General features: G+C 39.4%; 2 protein-coding genes across 7 annotated transcripts in view; both read right to left on the minus strand.

Annotated features, from left to right (window-relative positions):
- Window positions 1–322: 322 nt before the first annotated feature.
- On the minus strand, window positions 323–5,829 carry LOC107313383 (cytochrome c oxidase assembly protein COX18, mitochondrial). The gene is made up of 6 exons (XM_015861524.2): window positions 5,370–5,829; window positions 4,844–4,944; window positions 4,005–4,168; window positions 3,608–3,720; window positions 2,901–3,008; window positions 323–2,242 (listed from the first exon to the last, which is right to left on the minus strand). The coding sequence occupies exons 1-6, from the start codon at window positions 5,739–5,741 to the stop codon at window positions 2,069–2,071; spliced, it is 1,032 nt and encodes a 343-aa protein (XP_015717010.1). The 5' UTR covers window positions 5,742–5,829; the 3' UTR covers window positions 323–2,068.
- Window positions 5,830–7,399: 1,570 nt separating this feature from the next.
- Window positions 7,400–22,370, minus strand: part of ANKRD17 (ankyrin repeat domain 17) — a 77,699-nt gene continuing 62,728 nt past the window's right edge. For all 6 annotated transcript variants that reach the window (XM_015861522.2, XM_015861521.2, XM_015861518.2 and 3 more), the window contains 14 exons: window positions 22,161–22,336; window positions 21,246–21,408; window positions 20,585–20,680; window positions 19,661–19,777; window positions 18,669–18,840; window positions 17,360–17,807; window positions 16,258–16,413; window positions 16,000–16,149; window positions 13,884–15,535; window positions 12,027–12,224; window positions 10,915–11,163; window positions 9,343–9,518; window positions 8,854–9,018; window positions 7,400–8,009 (listed from right to left, as the gene is read on the minus strand). In XM_015861522.2, coding sequence (XP_015717008.1) covers window positions 7,950–8,009; window positions 8,854–9,018; window positions 9,343–9,518; window positions 10,915–11,163; window positions 12,027–12,224; window positions 13,884–15,535; window positions 16,000–16,149; window positions 16,258–16,413; window positions 17,360–17,807; window positions 18,669–18,840; window positions 19,661–19,777; window positions 20,585–20,680; window positions 21,246–21,408; window positions 22,161–22,336 — 3,978 coding nt within the window. In that variant the 3' untranslated portion in view covers window positions 7,400–7,949. The remainder of the gene's footprint in view (window positions 8,010–8,853; window positions 9,019–9,342; window positions 9,519–10,914; window positions 11,164–12,026; window positions 12,225–13,883; window positions 15,536–15,999; window positions 16,150–16,257; window positions 16,414–17,359; window positions 17,808–18,668; window positions 18,841–19,660; window positions 19,778–20,584; window positions 20,681–21,245; window positions 21,409–22,160; window positions 22,337–22,370) is intronic.

The raw sequence follows: 22,370 nt of genomic DNA on the forward strand, positions 1-22,370 counted from the left end.
TCTGTGTGTGTCTGATAAAGAAATAAACAAGATTTCCTTAATCTTACTGTTTTCTTCCTGAAAGGTGCTGGCTGTGTGATTTATCAACATGTAACCATACTTGGTTTTTATATTTAACCAATGTTCTGAAAAAAACAAATGACGGCATTTTTGCTTTTTCTTCACATCAAATGCAGAAGCTCACTCTCAATTTACATCTACAAAAGGCATATGTAAACTGCAACTACAGTTAGGAACTTTCCTAAAACAGAGCTACATTGAGAGGCTGGATTTTGTCACCTCAGTTCCATGATATCGCTGAAAGAAACCACACACTTTACACTACCTTCACAGAGATCTAAGGTGAAACAATTATAAAATGATTATGAAGTAAGAAGGGCCTACTCATGCTACCCCAAGTTAAATGGCACCCTATCAGCTGTGCCCGATAGGTCTTACCCTGTTACTGTTTCAGATGAGGAAAACCTTCCCTCTGGCTTTAGCAGGAGCCATAAATACACTCTCTAAATCTCGTGATGCTATTTGAGGCCATGATGTATACAGTAACCTTTTCTATAAATCTATGAGCAAAAATCAAAAGTAACCTTCACTGTGTTTGCACCCAACCACATCTGACAGCAAAACTGTTAAATTAATAATTCCCCAACATTTGAAATGACACAAAATGCCAAAATCTTGCAAAGGCAGCTCCTTGCTATCATAAGAAATCTATTTTCCAGTATATAAGAATTGCATACATGCTTGCAAACAACAGTGCAACCTCTGACTGAAACCTCCTAAGGGAAGGAAATATCTTCTTGAGAAAGTAAGCTTATGACAAAGGATTACATTACTAATCTAAAGTTAGGAAGGCTAAAGCCCAGCTCGAATTTAGATTGACCACAACAGTAAAAGAGAATATAAAATCTTTTTACAAATCTATCAATGGTAAGAGAAGAAACAAGGAAAATGTCCACCCCTTACTTGATGCAGCGGGGAATGTAACCCCGGGGGAAGGGGAAGGCTGAGGTCCTCAATGCCTTCTTTACATCTGCCTTTAGTGGGCAGAACAGTTGTCCTCAGGGCACTCTATGCCCCAATCTTAAAACAACCAACCAATATACAAAGCAACCAACCAAACAAAAAGCAACACAAAAGAGTAAACACAACAAACAAACAAAACCCCACAAACACACGCAAATAACCGCAGTTATTTTAACATTAGCTTCCACTTACCAAGGATTATCCAGCATCGACTTTAACAATTACATCATGAATCATCATCTTTTTTGGTATGAGAACCACATGGCATTAAAAAAAAGCCTTCTACCCCAAATTCTGCTTCTGACAGATGATAAATTACCTTTGAGGAGATCACTTGCTCAAACTTTTGTGCAAAGGGGCTTAAGTTTCATCACAATGTACAGATGCTGACTTAAAACATATGCAGTGCAAGGCTACACATAAACACAGATTATATCCCTATAAGAAATGACTATCTACATATAATTACACTGACACATAAAAATGGCTGACAATGTTGTCACTTAACAGACATTCACAAGAAACAATAAACTCGTCCTCCTAATTCCAAACCTAATGCAGCAAGACGGATAATAACCCAGCTTACTTTGCTGTCTGAGGAAATAATGTATGAAGACTTACAAAGACTGTGATGTGAACCATGTGAATATCAACTGATGACATCTAAATTAAGAAATAAGCCAGTCAATGCAGAGTCCATCCACCCTCTCCCCAGCCCCAATTCACCACAGATCAGACCAGCTTTGCTACAAGAAAGTAGCCTAGATGAGTCACACGTTTATCTTTGTAACTCTTTACAGTTTAGGTGACAAACCTGCATTACGGGACCATTCAAATAGCAAAACTAACATCCTTGGAACCAAACTTCCCAAATCCTATACTTGTGTTGATGAATCATTCTTTATAGCCAGATGATCAATGTTTTATTTGGAAAATAAATATAATTCCAGCCGTAGCACTTTACAGTGAGCATCTCAACAAAACACCACTTGCCAATTGCACACACAAACTACGTGGGATAGCTCTTCTGACAGTTCAAAGCACATTATTTCTTAAAACCGTATTTGGTAGCCAAGGCAGCCACAATATCCCTGTAAGGAGTGTCTGAGTCAGATTTGGTCCTCGGTATGCAACACAGTCGGCGAACGGTCGGAGAACGGAGCAACAGGTTGTGTGAGAGTCCCATGAAGCTTGAGGACAACCAGTACAACGCCATGGACTGCAACAAGACAAACACCGAGTTCAGCCTCCCTAGGCGTAATTTAGGCAGCTCTTCACAAACCACAACCACATTCCCAGTTATAAGAAAAATAATGAACCTACACTAAATACGCTACACTCCATTTCAAATACACAATTTTCTGCTCTCAACTATTCTGGGAGAGAAACGTCATCTATACTGCAGCTCAGCAACAGTTCACAAATTAATTCATGCTAAACCTGCTTTAACACCCATGTTTCAGACTAAATAAACCTGATGAGACAACTACGTGCACTGTTTTATACACCACTGCAAAAGCATTCCAAGTAAAACACTGGATAAAAATGAGAACTGTTGTAGGAAGGATGTGGGAAATCTTCTCATCTACAAAAATAAGGTGTTTTCTTCTTACAGGAAGCAAATATGTACATAGCTACCAAAGCTTCAGCTCTATTTCCTTAGATAAACACCCCCCCTCATTTCTGAAATCACAACATAATGGAGACTATTAAATATTCTTTTTTTCCTGGTTGAGCCTATTTTATATACATATAAATTATAAGAGACCTATCAAACAGATCAAGCATTTGGGCCATTCTTTAAGTGCTATGAACATATTAAACTTGGGCACAATGGTCACAGGTGAAAGGACACGGCATTAAGACTCCATACATACCGAGGGGACTGTGGCAGCAACAGGAATCATTACTACTGACAACACTCTAAAGAAATTTGTAGCAAGCTTCTGGAACCTGGAAGCTTCCAGTTTCTGTGAAGCAAAGATCTGAAGGGAAAAAGGGAGAAGCCCAGTCACAAAAAAAAAACTCCATTTGAAACAACTGAGCAAAAAGAAGGAATGAAATCCAGATGATTAAGAGCTTGATGAAGGCAAAGATTTATAAAAACTTTTCCATTAAGAAAGTATGTGGGAAAGTAAAACTATTATTTAAAATGTGTTTGTTTACTCATCTCCCCAACTATCTTCCAAAGTTCTGGATTTTACAATACTTTAACAACAAATAGTATTATTAAAATTTACCACCATGCACTGACAACATATTTCTGGGATGCATCTTCATGCATTAAAAGCAAGGAGCTTATTAAAGCAGCCTTTTAGGAGCAACTTCAGAGTTGAGACTAAACTTCATGGAGGTTCTCAAGCAAAGCAGATGAAGTTTCTCTGACACGTCATGTTAGAATTAATCACCTCCAAACAATACAGACATATACAGCATCATTAGGCTACTCTTCAGTTCTGATCAATGCATTTATAACAGTCATAATCTCAGTGATGTTATTGTGTTTTCTGTGTTGGTAACACTACTCTAGAATTCTACAATAAATTATCCTTTTGGAACTGCCCTGTTTATTCCAGCAACATACCTCCACTATCAGCAAATTTAAGAGTCCAAGTGAAACTGGCATAATCCATGTGGAATCTGGTGCTGTGAGGTCTGTAAACCACAGTGTCCCGCCTGTCGAAAACTGCTCTTGAACTGAAACAACAATGTGAAGAAAATAAGAAATTAAGAATGATCTTCTACCTCAAGTTAGTCAGAGTTATGCCAAGTATTGTAGTAAAATCACCCAAGTTTCTAGAAGCATCTTATCTGCATAATAATATTTATCTAAGAATAAACTGCTACATTTAAACACTTCATAGTAGAGTAGCTTATACATCAGGCTTAGGAGACCATGTTCTTTAACTACATAAGTACCTGTATAAACAGAAACCAAAGGACAAACGACTGTTTTTAATGTACTTATTTAAATGGATCACCTTCTGAGTCCAAGGCACCAACGCTGCAGTTGCGCAAGGCAAGGGACACGCAGACCCACATTGGGATCTGTACCCACACCAATAAAGTGGCTTTGAATGGATGGCAGTTGTCTCGAACGTACAGTTCTGTAATAATCCTCTGCAGGTTCTTCTTAAAATGGAACCTTTTAGAAAGGACAGAAAACGTCACAAAACAAACATACACACACCATACTACGATACAACTTCTCAAATTCTAAAGTATCAGTTCAACAGGCTGTGCAGATCAATTTGTCTTAGGTGTAAATCCAGAAAAAACAAAGGTCTATTAACTTAAAATGTGCCCCCTCTTCCCTCTCCTTTGCCAGCCCCCTTTCTTCTCAACTCACAGCCCCACTCACTCATCTAAGCAACTTTTCACAAGTTATCACAGCATGAACTTGTCAGATGTTTTGTGTTGATTTTTGCCTGATCAAGGTTATCACTCACCCAATACAAAAATCACCTGCCAGTTAAACAACCTTAAGTAGCCCAGCTAATATCCACTGCTACTGTATGGGGTACAGTGCCACACACTAAGAGATTTCAAGCTTTAAGTTCCTAGCTATCTAAAAGCATCAGAACATTGCTAAGAAAGCTGCTGACATAAAGACAAAAATACCTACATTTGGCCCTGTAATCATAAACCTATCAGAAATACAGAGCTTTGAAACTGTTATATCGAGCATTAAGATACATCCAGTGCAAACAAATCATAAGAGCATTAACACAATCTAAGTCTTTGGTAAAAGCAGAATCTGTTAGGAGGATCTCCCACCTGGAATGTATTTGTAAGGTGTATGCAATCATCACCGTCTTACCTGGCAACCTTTTCAGACCAACCCAGTTGCTTCCCACGAACAGAAACCTCATAGCGAAGCTGCTCAGCTAGTTTTTTAATCTCGGGCTGCAAATTTTCCAACTAGCTAAAGAAAAGGAAATGATGTTTATGACCCGACAAACAGCTAAATGAAATAAGTACATAAGAAGTTAAACTGCAGCACTTTTGAGCCAGTCACCAAAGAACTGTCTGTAGAACACACCTGTCTTTACCAGCAAGGTCTTTCCGACCATTATCTCATAGAAGGGCTTTAAACTGCAGAGATTAGGTTAGAAGTTAAGACGAAACGCTTTACTCAGAGGACGGTGAGGCTCCCAGGAGGTGCTGAAGGGCAGGGGGTTGGAAGCAGGTGGGCTTTAAGGTCCTTCTAACCCAAACCACGCTGCGATTACGCCTCTATGTATTAACAGCTCGGTAACCCCAGGTGACACTCGAGCTGTGGCAGCAGTGATCCAAGCCCCGTAACAGCTAAAATCCTAACTTAGAGCACAGCGAGGCGGACCCACCTTGGCCAGGAGGCGGCCCTGGTGCGCGGCCAGCGGCAATGTGACGGCTGTGCGGAGCAGGGCCCCGCCGCACACAATGGCGGCCCACCACGGCAGCTCCGCGGCCGCCTGCAGCGCCACCAGCCCATCTTCCGCCCAGTGCACGGGGGTCGACTGCGCCAGATTCTCGTACCAGCCGCCGGGACTCCCGCTGGGAGCCGGAGACCCCGCCGACACCGTCAAGCGAGCGACTGCCGCTCCACACAGCTGGCGGCCCCAGCCGCTCCGCCTCAAGCACCGCGCCAGCCGCCACATGCCGCACCAGCACCGAACGCGCAGCGCCCGCCCTCCCGCATGCGCCGGAGGACGCAGGCAGCGCTTCACCGCCTCCATGTTGGGTGCGGGCAAGGGGAAGGGCTGGGCAGCCAAGGCGTTCCTGAGCCCTGTGTACACAGTTCCACTAGTTAACAGCGAGTCTGTTCTCTAAATCATCATAATAAAGACCTGCCAGGTCTCAAAAGCGTATGTTCCTTTTTTTATTGGTCAAAAAAATGCAGTACAGTTGAAATTATATATATATATATATAATGTATCTGAAAGAAAAATGCCCCTACTACAGGCTTCCACAGAGCCCAGGCTTTTGTTTAGCAAGGTCCCTGCCACAGGTGTAGCATGGAGCCTCAGCTCCCCTGGCCAACAGCTGGATTTCTCAAGTCAACAAAATAACGCGTTAAACCACATCCTAAACACTCTGTTCTTTCTGCCCCATGGCCTGTGGGACTGGTTAAGGATTATTTCAGAATAAGAATGCAAAGAATCCTAGTTAGCTTTAAGATTCTAAAGGAGGGCTTGAGGCCACGCACAAGACCTGAATGGCACTATTCTGCTTCACTCGTAGTAAGGTGCTAAAAATGGGATTGCAACCATCTTTTATAGCAGTTCTTCAGTTTGGTGCCCATTCTGATACAACCTGCTCTTTAGACACTGTATGTCAGGGAAATGAACTTGCTTACTTAGCACATCACGTAAGGGCACATATAGGGACATCGGTACATGCAAAACTTGTGGGGTTTTTTCTTCTCAGAAATAGCAGAATTTTTTCAAAGGCAGCAGGTTTCTTTGGAAAAGTATTGTTCTTCCCTCTGGCTAATTATCAATTACCATAGCAAATACAAAATAATTCCTGTCTGAGAATCAGGCCACACGACTAAGTTGCTGTTTCTTCTAGGGAGTTGAATCCAAGTGATGCACAGCAACAACAAGCTTCCATTCAGCCATCACCCACACAGAATAACTAGTAAACAGATCATGGTGGACCACACCATCCGGCACAAAACCACATTCAACTTGGCAACATACTTTAAGCCACACACACACAAACTGTATGGGAATTTGACCCAAGCTTTGCATATCACTGCCTTGCCGTACAGGACCCAAGAATTTGTTTCCTGGTATTGGTGTTCGTTCTCTGACTGTAAGTGAAGAAAGCAACAGTTACTGAAGCTGACAGTAAGGAATTACTCATTGGACTTCTCACAAAGACAAACCTTAACTGGTCAACGATCCGGTTCAGAACAAGACACTGTACTACATCAAAGCCACTTATTCTGAAATAAGCCTTCACTTGGAGCCAGTTTTCATCAGTGAAGCTCTACGGTAACAGCAAGTTAATATTCTTGCTCTTGAAGTAACACATACAGAGTATGTATCTCTTGTAATGACTTTTGCAGGCAAAAGAAGGAACTGGAGGAATCGAAACTCTGAGAACGCTCAAGGAACAGAAGAGACCTAGCTGCATGAACCCAACGGTAAGTTTTCAACAGACACTGCAGTGTGACACATTTACCTCTTTTACCAGGCAACTCAATGTGCTGAACTTGTTTTCTCAAGCACTTTAGTCTGAAAATCTTTCCACATAAGAAAATTCTTAACTCTTAATATCTGGTAACAACTGATGTACACCTTCTCAAAAGAATCCAACACACGTTTGGAAAAGACTCTCTGATAATGCCCAGTTTTTACACTATACTTAAATTACACAAGTAGAAAAGTTATGCTTATTAATAGTTTAATGTATGAAGGAAACATCCAGATTTCTGAATATGAAGGTACATATCTCACATTAATTTAAGTCTACATAAAGTAGAGCCTCTATACTGACATATTGAAATTTACTTTCTGCTTAGCCATTTGTTATGTAAACAATTGTACATTTATTTGCCATTCTAAAACTTCAGGATCAAGTTTACATAATTTTGCTAAATTTCTGTGTTTGCTCAGAAGCAGTTTACAGTACTAAAACCAACCAGCCAAAGAACAGCTTCAACAGAAAGTTATGTCAAAAAAAAAGAAAAAAGAAAAAAAAAGAAAAAAAAAAAGAAAAAGGAAAGAATAAAGGCTAACTAAGTTGAAACGTATGATGGTGGGGAATGGGCAGTCACAATGTTCACAGAAAAAGGTCAGTTAGTAAGTTCTTCTGCAAAAAGCCTACACACTTCAGTCAAGCACATCAGTAGAATGATCTGGGAGCACATAAACTGTTTCTGCCATTTTTATTTTCCTCTGGAAAAAGGAATCTCAAGTCTAGCACGTTGATCCCACTCAGCCAAGTTGGTTCATATGCACACTGTTCATGTGAGGTGTCCAAGTTCCAGTCCACACCTGAAAGAGATAGCTTAACTTAGTACCAAGTATCAGGAGTTTCAACTCGAAGTATTTCAGAAATCAAAACTACATTGCAATGCTTATTTTCCACTGCACTGAAGTGAATTCCAATGTAAGAAAACATAGCAATCAGTCATCAATAATCTACATGGATTTATTTTCATCACGTTTTCAGCTGCTACAGTTCAGATGAGACCTCTAGCTTTCACAGTGAAAGGCTCTCTCCTTTGCCTCGAAAAGGTTCAGAAGACTGAGAAACTGATTCTGTCACCTTCAACTGTATTCTCCCAAAACGTACCAATAAGCTCAACTCCAGGAAAACTCAAGTGTAACAAAGTTGAGCCACTTCTTGAGGACAAACGCTTGGCTGTATTTTGCTCATGTATCTGTCAGCATGACAGAAATCAGTGCATAATTAAGAATAAACATGGAATTTAGTGTGAAAACTACTAATGATAAGGTCTTGCCTACAACACAAAGAAGCTCATTTGCGCAGTAATTAATCAGGTGCCCACTCCAATCTGAATAGACTCAGCTGGAATCAAGCATCCTATTTCTCAGAAAGGACATTTCTTTAAACTACATAAACTTACTGATGCTGTTTTTATTATATTAAGTGTCAGCTTATACTTATTTTTGGATAGACAGCTGATATTTATGAGTTGACTTTACTGTGCAGAGAAGTAGAAAGAAATAAGCAAAAAAAATCTGTAAGAAACAAGCAAAAAGAAAAAACACTTTTTAAACTTTTTAAACTTTCTATCAGCTTGGATCTTATATCTTCACCGCACAGTTTCTTCAGCTAGAACAAAACTGCAAATGTAAGAACAAAAAACATTACCGTCTGAGGCCCATTATTTTCTGTGGAATTTGAAACCATCTTTATTAGCGAGTTCCAAGATGGGTCAGCAGCATGAGGCCCATTAAATATTGGGCCCCCAGTACCATCTGTGATGGGGGCTACTGGAGGAATCATTGCATTCCCATACACAGAGAAAGGCATACCCTTTTGAGGGAGGAAAGAAAAAAAACAAGCATCAGTATGTATTCAAACAAACACTCCTCCTACGAAACATACATAGCAACAAAAGGGGACTCAACATTAAAGACATTCTGGCTTGAAGTAGTAAAAAGCAGCCTTAATTTAGGAATTACCTTTTTATGCTCCTATTATATCATGGGCATACAATGTTTTGCTAGTTCTAGGCTTCTGCAATATTGCTCACAGATGCTGAACTGTGCAACAAGCAGTATCTCATGTTCTCTATCTGCCAGACACAGAGATGTAGGAAAATCAAGCAGTACAGCATATATCAAGGAGGGTCATTACCCCGACTTTTGGGAAGTCCATGTATCCTGCAGGAACGGGCTGATGGAATGTACCAGAAGGCGTTATGATTCCCGTGCTGTCTCTTTCCATGGCTTGGTGTGAAAACACACCTGGATCAGACATGGGCCTGTGGATCATGTGGCTCCCCATTCCACTGTGACACCAGTCCACTTTATCTAACAACAGACCAACACAGAAACAATACTACACTTAACATCCACTGATGTTTACTAGCGTTAACATACACACACCATAACATTTATGGAAGTGACGTTTGCTCAGCTTACAGTTCCCAAGCATCCACCTGCACAGAACTTAAATCCAACTTGTTATCATTCTTTTACTTTTTTCCCCCACCTTGAACTCAAACAGAAGTTCTTATCATAAGCAAAAGTATAGAATGATCACCTATACATGTTTGCTTATGTTCTTACCATGTGAATTCATCAGAGGCAACTTAGTACTGTTAGTACGTATCTCAGACATCCCAACAAGTCAGTATTTATCAAAACCTTAGAAATATTTCTAAAACCAGCCTAATTCTCAGTAAGAGTTGACTCCATCCTAAGCTGAAAACTGAATGCTGAAGTTACCCCACAAAGTAAAAATAAAGCAATATTACAAAAGCAAAGCAAAGAGATGAAGGGAAACCATAGTAATTTGAAGATGCAAGTAAAAATATTCAATTCCAGAAGTTTAACAATGGCTAGCATATCACTATAGAGATGAGGCAAACATCAAAGAAATGAAGTTCTGTATACACTCTATTATGCGCTCATGGAAAAAATAAGAGGAATGTTCATTGTCACCCTACCAAAACCCTAAGAGATATTTTGCCTGCTCAGTTAAACAGTGGAACTGGTTGTTCAGTTTTTTTTAATCCTTAGATGTTTCCAAGATGAGACTGAATAAAGGCCTTAGTAACCCAGTATGAGCAAATCCAGTTTAGTGCAGATTTCTGAGATGACTTCCAGAGAGGTTCCATCCAGTATAATCTTATCCCAAAAGAGGGAAAAGGAGTTATGAGGGGGAAAAAATAATCCAATAACTTAAAAATATAAAAAAAATCCCCCCAAAACAGAACAGTCTCATGAATTGCATTTAAGAGTCCTATTTTCTGAGAAACCTGTCCCAACTGTAATGTACATTTTGAATAACTTCTGAAATACTGAATTCCATGAGCCTGCAGTACAGTCTAGAGACTATGTCAGTAAAAGGCAGATGGTGTGACTGAACAAAATAAGGAACGTGAACTTTCATCTTCCCCTCTTCCAAAATCAACTGAATCCTCAAATCAGTTCATGCCTGTACAACACAGTCTTACCTCCTTTGTTATGTCAGTCTTTAAGTAAAACACTTTCACAGCCTGAGTGTTTCAAAACAGGAATGTCTACTGTGACCTTCATAGGATCAAGTGGATTGTATAGCAAATACAAGTCCTTACTTAAATCTCTAAGAAAAGGACTATCTTTGGACACACTTCTGCATCATCTTTCAGCTCCAAAGGAAACACAAGAAAATACAGTATTGGTGTAAACTGGAAGCACATGGATTTCTCTTAACACTACATACCTTGATTGCCACCTATACCTTCGAAAGACCAGATACCACTATGTCCCACTGGAGCAGCTAAGTTGCTCCCAATAACAGATGGAGTAGAAGTTCCAGTTTGTCTAATGCGTGCAGACCGTTCAGTCCCAATTGGAACAGGAACTTTTCTGTCCTGAGAAACATTACTGGATTTTTCTGATCCCAAGGACACTGCTGAGGGGGTGGGAGACTGTGTTCTTACTCCAGAAGACACCGACTGAGCAGGAGATTCTACAGAACAGCAACAAGTACATTTAATAACAGCCAGACCCCCACCCTCATTACTATACACCCATCCTTTAACATCAAAGCATATACCAAAAATGCATATAGATAGCTTATTAGTGCTATGTTCATACAGCAGATGCTTCAATACAATTGTAACAGTTTTACCAACATATCAGAGACATTCATCATCCACTTCATTTCTTACACAAAACGTGTAACTATCCTGTCCCATTAGCCCTGTCAGCTAGTAGACATGCACTGCAACAGACTGCTCAAAATTTAAACTAACCATTATTGTAGATCAACAAAAGAGGATTTGAGGATGATATTCAAAAGCATAGCTGCAATTTACTGTGTTTCTGTTTGTATGTTTTTAATCTTGAAATGCTGGTTGTTTTGTTTTTTGTTTTTATATTTGCTACTAAAACAGATTAACTTCTTCCCTGAATAAGTCAGCAATCAATAGAATTTTTCTTCCGCACAAGAACTCTGCTGCATGGGCAGAAGTGGAAGGAAGAAGGTACCAGAACTTGCCATAACCAGCCTCCCTTGAAACACATTATACTCTTTTGTTTTAGCAACATCAAAATAGCAGCTCATCAGCAGAACTGACTTTAGTAAAATATCACTGCAGGATCTACACTATTTACACTTCAAATAATATCCTCACAACATCATCACTCCAGGGTTATTGGCAACAAGAATAAGCAACTCCAATAGCATGACAAAAATCACAGCTGCTAAAAAAGCCTTCCAAAAACAGAAGTATTAATAGGTAGTAGTAACAGGTAACACAAGTCTGTCTTTTTTTTTGCTTTATTTAAATACAATAGCTTCTCAACTACTTCCAGCTGAGCAGAACTCACCGTTTGATGCTGATGAACATGGAGGCAATAAACTAAGTGGGGAAAAATGCTGTCTGTTAAAATTAGCAGCTGCAGGTGCTCCACCAAGAGGTGCCCCAGGTGCATATATCTGACCTCCGGAAAGGTTTGAGGCAAAGTTACCCAGGTGTGTAGACGAAGGTGTTACAGGAGCATAGGGTGAATCCATACTGACAATACCTGAAAGAGAAATTGACAGAAGCAACTCCTGTTATTGCCAGATGAAAAAGATCTCCCATTTAGGGGAAAAAGGAAAACTCAGATACAACCAGTCACGATTTTTTCATATTATTTTCAAGATAATTGGAAGTCTTAAGCTTCATGGTTTGCAAGTCTTGACAAAATGCAATAATTACATGGTACACGCATCACAAATAATTCATGTTATCATACAGATACTTCAAACGGGAATAAATTAAGGAATAGAATGCACGCCCTGATATAGAGGACAACGGAAAGATAACTAATCCTTTTACTGCAACTTAAATTCTGTAGGTTTAGAAACCAGGATTTTATACAGGGGAAAGTTGAAATAATACTGAAATTTTGAAGGTTTATCATAAACATTTCATCTTGCTAGAAAACAAGATATGTGTATGTATATATATGTGCACATATACACCTTGTAAATACATCAAGACTGAAGTGTTGTTTTTCAGACTCAGGTATACATTTTCACTTGCAAAAGAACAACAAAATTGACCAAGTGGCAACAATTCTACAAGAGCCCTTTCTTTCTGGGATGTCCAGATTGTAGACATTATTTACCCCTTAATATTCCCCTCAATGAAGAAACAGAAAATGAATGTATAATTTGAAGATTCAAACAGCATTAAGAAAACTTAATGCTCAACTGCTGCAGTACCTTGATTTTTTTCTTACTTATAAAACTATTTACAAATTACTTTCAGTCTTACTTGTGAATGATCACTTCGAGCTAAGTGAAGAATAAAATAGTTCAGTATCTGCCTCCTTTGCACCATCCTTTACGAAGGCCCAATTTCTTTCTTTAGACAGGTTCTTCAGGCTTTCAGGGGCTACTTTCCTATTAACTAACATGATGCTTCCTGACACTGCAGACACTTCCAACTTCACCTACTGCATTTGCAGGCTTCAGAAATTGCACAGACCATGGTATAGCTGTGGTTACAACACACCTCAGGAACTATTCAACACTATGATATTTACAGAGCCTGGAAAACTGGCTGTTAAATTTCTCAATTCATGAATTAAGCTGTATTACCAACACAGAGATCTGAGTAAAACAAGCACAGATGGTAAGAGCACAGATGTAAGAAAGTACATACATACTGCGTGGTATGTACTTTCTCGGAGCTACAGAACAAATTCTGTGACAACCTCTCAGCTTCTATTTGTGCAGAAGACTAAAATCTTTCAACATTATTCAGCAAGTCCACATAATTGGTTTTTTTTGGGTGTTTTTTTGGATTGAATTTAGTATTTAAGGTACACCTCATTAAGTCCACATTAAAACGCGGATATTATCCTAACACTTCGAAGAGGGTATACATTTTTCTGTAGTTTAAGAAGTAGCAAGTTATCAAAAACTGGAATAGTTATTAGCTTGTGGTACAGAAGTGAAAACAATAGTAACGTGCTTTGTTAACTCAGCTATAGCAATACAGTGGAATGGCAAAAAGAACACAGCTTCACTTCTATCAAGCTTGCTAACGGGTATGGATTTGACAATTTGACAGGGGTCACTTAAAGAAGAACTTAACTACACTTACAGAAACTGAAAATGGTAAGCCTTTGAAACAAAAACATGTAGCGATGATTAGAAGAAAATAACCACGTATAAACACAAGTCAGACTTACCTGAGGGACTTGGAGCTGGCCTCTGTAATGGGGGCCTAAAGCCTGGGGCTTTGGAAGTATCAGACTGATGTAAAGGCTCTGAATTTGGCAAAAATGAAGACTTTCCTGACAGCATAGATTCTGGTGTTGTCTGAGATGAAACGACAGAACCACCCCAGAAGGCATGAGCAGACGTAGGATTGTTCTCAAACAATGTACTAAAGGGCCCAAACGGTAAAGTAGCACTGAAATTGTTACCCATGGACTTGTTTGCTGGATGGGCTGAATTCTGAGAAGCACTTTGTGTACTTAAGGTAGAAGGAAGCTGCACTGAAGAAGGAACGCTGGGGGGCCTTTTGATATGATTAACATTGAGGACTGCAACAGAAGAATTTTGCACAGGAGCTGGATTCTTATGGACGCTGCCAGTTCCGTGGACAGGCGGTCTGATGGCAGGGGTTTCCATCTTAGCTGCAGGCTGAGAAGACCCCATTGATGTCTGAGACATGGGATAGGTCATTGGGGCATTTGCTGGACCTGCCACAGGAGCAGATGAGCTCGTCACTGCTAAATTTGGAGGCACAACCATTCGAGGATCTGGTGTAGGAACCTGAGGTTGCTGAAGAGGGGGTCTTGCCTCTTGCAGAGGAGCTCCTGGAGGCTGCTGATGAGCAGGGTGCACAGAGGAACTCCCAGAACCTGTACTGGGCTGCCTAGTGCTGGTTGAGCTGCTTGTTTCTACTGCTGGCGGACTACCCACTTCCTGATCAGACGAAGGTGCACCTTTATTTTTAGGAGAGGCTGCTGCACAGTCTGAAGGACTGCTTCTAGAAACGCCTGCTGGCTGTGCCGGAGGAGAAGGTGATGATGGGGAAGATGCAGGGTAGTGTTCTTTGGCAGTAGGAACTGGATATGTGGCATTAGTAGCCGCTGTGCTGGTGTTACTTGCTGTGGTTGTCACCGTGGTTGTCGTGGCATTTGACGTCTTCACAACAGTAACAAAAAGCTGCCTTCTGACTGAAGGTGAACTTGGACTGCCATTTGCAGAAGAACCAGGCACAGTAGAAGCCACTGAACTTGTTGTAGCTGTTGGACTAGTTGTCAAAGAACTTGCTGAATTCACCTGAGAACCACTGCTGTTCTGACTGTTATGGCGAGGCACCATGTGAGGTTTAGGCGAATTGGTAGCTCTTGCAGGGCTCAACGGCCTAACAGGAAACGGACCCCATGTGGACTGAGCTGGTGGGAAAGTACCTCCAAAGTGCGTCATGGGCAACCGAGGCGGACGGATTTGCTGGAAAGTCTGAGCAGCGAGTAAAGCATGTGCAAACTGCGGAGGAGGATATGCTAATGGAAGAGAGACTTGGAAACCAGGTCGCACATTATTCACTGGATTCTTAATGGTTTTGTGATTAGATGCTGAAGAAATTGCAGGCACGGTGAGTGCAGAGGCAGTTTGAGATGTTGATGAAGCAGCTACAGTGGTCACTTTGATTCCCACAAGAGAACTGTTAGCAGCTGTAGTGGCAGCAGGTGTTGATGTCCCTACTTTGGAGTTTGCAGATGAACTTTTCAAGCGGTTCTTTGGAATAAGTTCATCGATTTCTTTATCTGGATCCTTAATCAGAGCATTAATCAACTGTGTGGCCTGTCTTGTTGATTCTGTGCCACCCCTGAACAACAAAAGGAAAGGAAAAGGGAAGTGAATTTTGAACATCTACACACAGAGATGTACCTAAAGAACAGGTTCCTGCCAATCTTTCTGTCATACTAACAGATTTAAAAAAAAAAAAAGTGAGGAGAGAGAGAGGCTGCCTTTCTTTTTCGTTGCTGATGGTTATTTAAGAAACTAAAATTGAGTACTCTAACCCAGAAAACACCATCCAGTTAGAAAACTGACTTATCTAAATAAGTGGGCATATTTAGAAATGTAAAAGTCTTTTGTACAAGTGCAAACGTACAAGATTTACAGTTCATCTGTTTCTGCTACCCTATTTGTCTTCCCTGTCCAGAAGCAGCATCTGTGTCTTTCAAGGAACAATCCCAGTTGAACAGATTTGTCTATACAAATTAGCATGTTTTGTAATGAAAAATGTTCATTCCTCACAGGAATAAACGAACAGAATGGTCTGCTTACCTTATCGTTATTATTCTATCTCCAGTTTTGTCCTTCTGTTTGTCAATGTCTATGTGTGCTCCCGTGCATTCACGTATAGCATTGATATTACATCCTCCTCTGCCAATGACTCTGGAAATGACAGTTGATGGAACAGAAACCTTCTTGGATCTATAGAAAAAAAAGAAACATTAGCTGGGAAACGCTTCAAACAGCATGAAGTAATGGGCAGACTAGCCAAAGTCTGTAAGGAGAAAATTAGGGAAAAGTTTAGCTTACCTTCTTACAACTTCCTTCCATCCTTCTTCCCTTTTTTGACCACGTTTAGGGCTAGCAATGGTAAGCTTTCCATTTGGAGAAGAAAGGGGGGAAGGACCGGACTTTGTGCAAGTAGACAAGGAATTACTTGTCACTTCATTGATGACTTCAGACAACCTTTAAAATAAATTATTATTTATTGAAATGCAGACTAGCAAAGAAAATCAGAACAATGTTTTCCACTAGGCCCAGTCTGAAGCCTGTCAAAACTTATTTCCTCTTTTAGCACATCAAACAAACAAAAATAAAAATGCACAAGCCACGTTAATAACAACATGGAGTTAAAATCACTTAAAATTATCTCTGGTCCCCAGAAACCGTTCAGTAAAACGTTATTGTGGTGTTCCCAGACCACCCACTACAAAACAGCAACACTGCTTATGAAGGCTAAAATGGTATTTGTATTCCAAGAGCTGGAATTGACAAGGAAGAAATTCCTACTACTCAAAGACATCTTCCATCAAAACAGCAATCTGTTAAGATCTGTTAAGAATTTGCATTCTCACAATTCCCATACAGAGAATGAAATGGTACACCACATCTTGAAATAAGTACTTCTCACTAGCAGTTAAAAAGCTTGAGCATATCTAATTTGTACCTCCAAACTGTTTCACGTTCCAGAACTAGCGAAGTTCTCTAATTAGCTCTACTCATTTTACAGCTCTCAAAATGGCAGAAAAGTACTTCTAGTTTGTCTCTGTCTCAAACCGTTTTAAGTGAAACCCTGAGCAGCCTTGGGCAAGATCGCACAAAGCAAAGTAACTACCACGTAGCTCAGAAGTACTATACTAAGAGGTGGCTTAAATTGAAATGCCTGCATTTCTGAATAACTTAACAATTCTCTATATTTCTGATCCACACCAATGAATCTTCCTTAAGAGCTTACTACTTATTTCATGTTAAATTTCAACCATTATTATACTCCATTATTATACTCCTCACACACCACTGTGGCTTCATCCACTTCCTAACAATTGATTTAAATATGTAAGCCCATGCAGATAGTGGTGTAGTTTCCAAATGTAATGCAACAATCACTTTAAATGGTGTCACAGCAACTTACTTTATGGATGATTTGCCAGTAACTGCTTTCCTCTCATCCTTCGGACAAGTAACAAGAACCGATGGTTGCTTTTTGTTGCTCTGTGTGTTAGTAACGGCTGTGGAAGAATGATTGTCACTTTTGTGGCTGCTGTTGCTATTGCTGCTTTCATCGCTACAGCTGGAAATCCTCATGTTGTCACTATCACCACTTTCACTAGTACTGCTGCTCTTAGATTCACCATTTACTTTTTCTGGTTGGTTATAAGAAATTGGGAGCTGGTCATCAAATATGATCTGAACATTATCAGAGGCTACTTTGTTTTTCCTGTTTTTCCTTTTGGAGCTTGTTGTGGTGATGGTATTATTCCTTTTCCCATGAGAACCTGCTAAAGTTGTCCAAGTTGCAGATATGCCTATGGTGGTCGTAGTGGTAGCGCTAGGAGGCTCCATTGGGACCTCTGGATCATCTGGTGGAAGGAATATAAAACAGTACTAATTTAGATAATTCAAGAAACCTTGTATGGTTGTGTGCTCCAAATAACACTTATCAAGTTAAATCTTGCACAAACATCTTTAGAAGACTCCAAGAATAAAGCAGAGTCTCTAACAAAGCCAGTATTTGTACAACTACTAAACAAGTCATGCCATCGAGCTGCTTGCTTTGTTTGTTATAACTCATCTAGCATTTCATTCTGATCTTCAAATAAATGTAGCAGAAATTCATTAAGTGTGAAACTAAATTCAAGCATGGAAAGACAGAGACAAAAGCAATTACAGGAATAACAAGTACATGAAACAACAGATCAAAGTCTGTCACAAGTATTTCCCTTTCTTTTAGCTTATCGGCACAACCCAGCAGTCAGTGAAGACCATTTCTTAGCACACCACCAAAGATGCAGCTCAACACCACAAGATACAGAACAGCCAATATTTGGATAGATAGGACAACATATGTAGAATTTTATGGTTGCCAGTTTGTTTTTTAACCGGATCAAAATTATTATTCTGTGTGTGAGGGAAAAAAACACAACTTGGCCAGGTTTCAGTTAGTAGGACCTGGAAGTAAAAACATGCCAAAACATTTCCTGTGGTTAAGTTAACCTGCAACTCTCACTGAACCTGCTGTCACCAATCCTTAAACATAACAAGACACAGAAGTAATAAGAAGGCAGAAATGCAGAGTGATCTATTGGTTTCAAGTAAACTACTAAAAGCTCAGCATGTCATAAGACGACTATACTCAAGTTTTGACAAGAAAAGCCATTGGAAAACTAGAAATGAAAACTCAAGAGGCACATTTCACAAATAAATCAAGAGGTTGAAGTCACCTTCAGCTTTTAGCTTCTCTTTCTCCTGAGCAGCTTGAAGTTCAAAATTCTCTTTACTTTTAGCTTCAATTTCTTCTAATTTTCTTCTTTGTTCTTCTTTTTTCTTCCTCCGTTTCTCCTTTCTTTTCTCTCTTTTAGCAGCCAAAGCCAATCTCCTACTTTCTTCCCGTAGCTAAAATTAAAGCACATTACAGTATGTTTTCCATGCATTTCAAAAAAAGCAAATGCCATTTTTTCCCTTTTCCTGAGAAGCTGAACTTGCATTTTAGACTAACACATTTACAAAGTCAGCTTAACTCTGTGAGCTATATTTTTACATTTACTTCTTGCAAACAGATTGTTTTCCCATGTTAACAGAAGGTTGATGTAGAAATAGAGAACACCATCTTAAATGAATTTTCCAGAACATGTTTTCAGGATTCTAAGACTACTACATTTGTCTTAGCAGTACTGCCCCAACGCACTCATTCTCCTTTCAAAGGTTAGGATGTGCCATAGTTTTAGCTGGGCTGGATATAAAACATGCACTCATTTGATGACACATTCCTACTTAAGTCTTTTTTTTTTTTTTTTTTTTAATAACATCTCTACTACAAAACTATAGTTTCAAGGAATATTATCCACATATTTTGTTTTACTTAAGACAAAAGGGGATTTAGACCTCGAAACCAGACCAATGTCACTGCAAAATGCTCACCTACTGCATACTGGACAGAAAAAAAGTTCTTCAAAATCCTTTTTTGGTACAGTATTATATAGAGAAAATATAGTTATATCAGAGTACCTTAACCCAGTTTCTCTTAGTAAAAGTCAGAAGGGAAGGTACAAACATAACCTGAACAACCAGATGTTCAGCTCTAGATACTACAACTACACTGATTACATTTACTCCTATACTTCAGTACGGACATTCACAGGTCTTCTGGTCTTGAAGGAATACAAATCTGTAATCTTATCAAATAAATATTCCCAACTGCAAACCCTTAACTTGCCTTCTCCAAGTCCAGTTCCTCTAAAAGAATGCTTGCATTTTTGTTGGCTTCGGCAGCCTGTCTATCTTTGGCTTGAACAATTGATTCCATACACAAGTGGCACTTCTTCAGCATCTCCTAAAACAACAAAGTACATCAACATTCCATTTTAAAAGGTAAAAGCACACATTTAGAGTATACACTCTCAAGCTTAGGCTACTAATTTACTGATTTCCTTACTTGCAAAGAAAACTTTTAATGAAGAAAAAAAAATAAACATTTTCCATTACTTCCAGTGCAATACTATTACAAAACATCCATAATTATACCAAGTTAGTCTCTCACTGGCAAATAAGCTGCAAAAGTTTTATTTACTGATTTTGAGTCACGAGTAGTAAGTGACATGGCACCATGACAGATGAAATTCTCCTTCCATTCTTGAGTAAGACATGATCCCAAGTCCAAACTGTTATCAATGTAACATTTCCTTCACCACAGCTTGAAATTTCCTTTTCATGCCCAACTCCGCAAACTGATTCCCAATTAACAGGTAGAACTTGTAGTCAATAATTAATATCTCAGCATGCTTAAAGTGGTACAAAGACAGTTCATAATCTACACCTAATGAAGACAAAGTGTTCATGAAACCAAAGAAATAGTCTGAGAGGTGAAAGAAATGCACAAATTGAAAGGCCGTCACAAAACAAGGCTTAGCTCCCCACTTTCTCCCTGAAACACCTGGGAAATATTTTAACATTCAAGTATTTTAATACTTATAAACCTGTATTAGTTGCACGGCAGTAATTACTTTTATTGGGTGTTCAGCATCATGCAAGTGACCAGTGGTCACAGTCACTGGCAAGAACATACACACCACTGACAGGGAGAACACCTGAAAACATACAAGCATTGTTGAGTCACAGTATTGTTATCTTACAGCCTTACCTTATCAGTAATAGTTGCTATGTACCTCATACATTCCGAATCTGATGGAAACTGGTTTACTTCTTTCACTAGGTAGCGCACCACTTTTACATGACCCTGAAGAAGGAACAGACAAAGCAATTCAAGTACCTGTTGTCAAGCTGGCTTTACAGCCTAATTTTCACATACTTCTATCTTTCCCCTTTGACAGTTTTCCAACATCTGGCTCTGGCTACTTACAGTTATATATTCCTACAGTCATTAGTAATTTTTAAATTACTATTGAACTGGAACTACACTCAATTACCTCAAGTCAGGCCAGACTAACTCAAAGTTGATTTTTAAAACACTCATCCAATCTTGCATAAGAATTCATTTTAAAAATCATTTTCCTACTTCTGTTGCATATTCCACATCTCCATAGAGAATACTGTAATTTTCTGTTCTCAGATCCATGAAAAATCATAGTCAGTAAAATGACCATAAAGAATTTCTACTAGAATTTAACAAACATCATGCAGGTGAAATGCACACCTATTCTTGAAGATTCAATGCCAAGCACTATTAGTAGGTCACATCTTTAAAGACACAGCTTATCAGTTATGCTCCTGTTTATTCCTGATAATAATGAGGATGACTGAGTCAACATTTATAAAAACCAAAGGTAAACTTCACATTCTACCTTTCGGAAGGCTGCCATAAGAGGAGTTATTTTCCTGTTATCAGCAGCATCCACATCTGCTCCAGCCTGAACTAGCAACTGGACAACATCTAGATGCCCTCCATTTGCTGCCAGCCACAGTGGAGTATTCCCCTTCTTGTTACGCACATCAATGTGGGCTCCTCTACAAAAGCAAAAGTTCAGTCAAAACAATGGAGAAGATGTTAGTTACTTGTGTCAACAGGACTTGCAAAAGTTCATGCAATGCTTAAGAAAAATAGGCTAATTCAGCACTCGCTTTTACATAAAACATATGCACTCAAAGAGAGCTTCAGTTTCAGAAATATTTTTTAGATTCTGATGCTGTCAAAAGCCTACACTCAGACTACATGGATTTTTAATACTCTGAATCATATTGTTTGTCAGTTGGGTCTGAAGCATTGCTAATTACCTCATTAACTTCTATCCATTAGTACACTGTATTCCTCAATAGCTTACTGAGAACAACTTGTAAAGTTGTGAGTGCAAGCCAACAGCCAGTACCACTACTTCAAGAAACAATTATGCTTAGCGTACTTTGACCAACCTCAAACAGATGAAATCATTAAGACTTGTGTTTTGTGCACATCTTCTGCTTTTCGATGACTGACATTTAAACTGAAGGCACCAGTGATGCAACCACAAGAAATATCACCTTCACATGAAATGCTCTGAATGTTCTCAAGTTCATAAAACAGGAAAAATTCTATCAGTCCACACAGCCAAAAGTAAGTACTCAAACACCAAACACAACTTAGTCTGATCGCTCTCACTGAACAGAAAGCATAATTACTAATGGTCTAACAGAACTCTTCTCATTCCCTATCATGTAGTGTATATTGCAACACAGATTAGAGATCGTTTCCTTTAAGCACTGCACTTTCAAAAATACAGTACCTGCTAATAAGAAGCTCACAGAATTTGTAGTGCCCTTTGTCTGCTGCAATGGTTAAAGCTGTGTCTCTTGAAGAGGGTACCGGAGGAGCATTTACATCTGCACCTTTGTCCAGCAGAACTCTGCCTACTTCTGCATATCCACCAGAAGCAGCTTCCATTAATGGCGTGAGACCAGTCTACAATAAACATGCAAGAGAATCAAGCAATTTG

This window comes from Coturnix japonica, chromosome 4, assembly GCF_001577835.2.
Source record: "Coturnix japonica isolate 7356 chromosome 4, Coturnix japonica 2.1, whole genome shotgun sequence".
Classification (NCBI taxonomy): domain Eukaryota; kingdom Metazoa; phylum Chordata; class Aves; order Galliformes; family Phasianidae; genus Coturnix; species Coturnix japonica.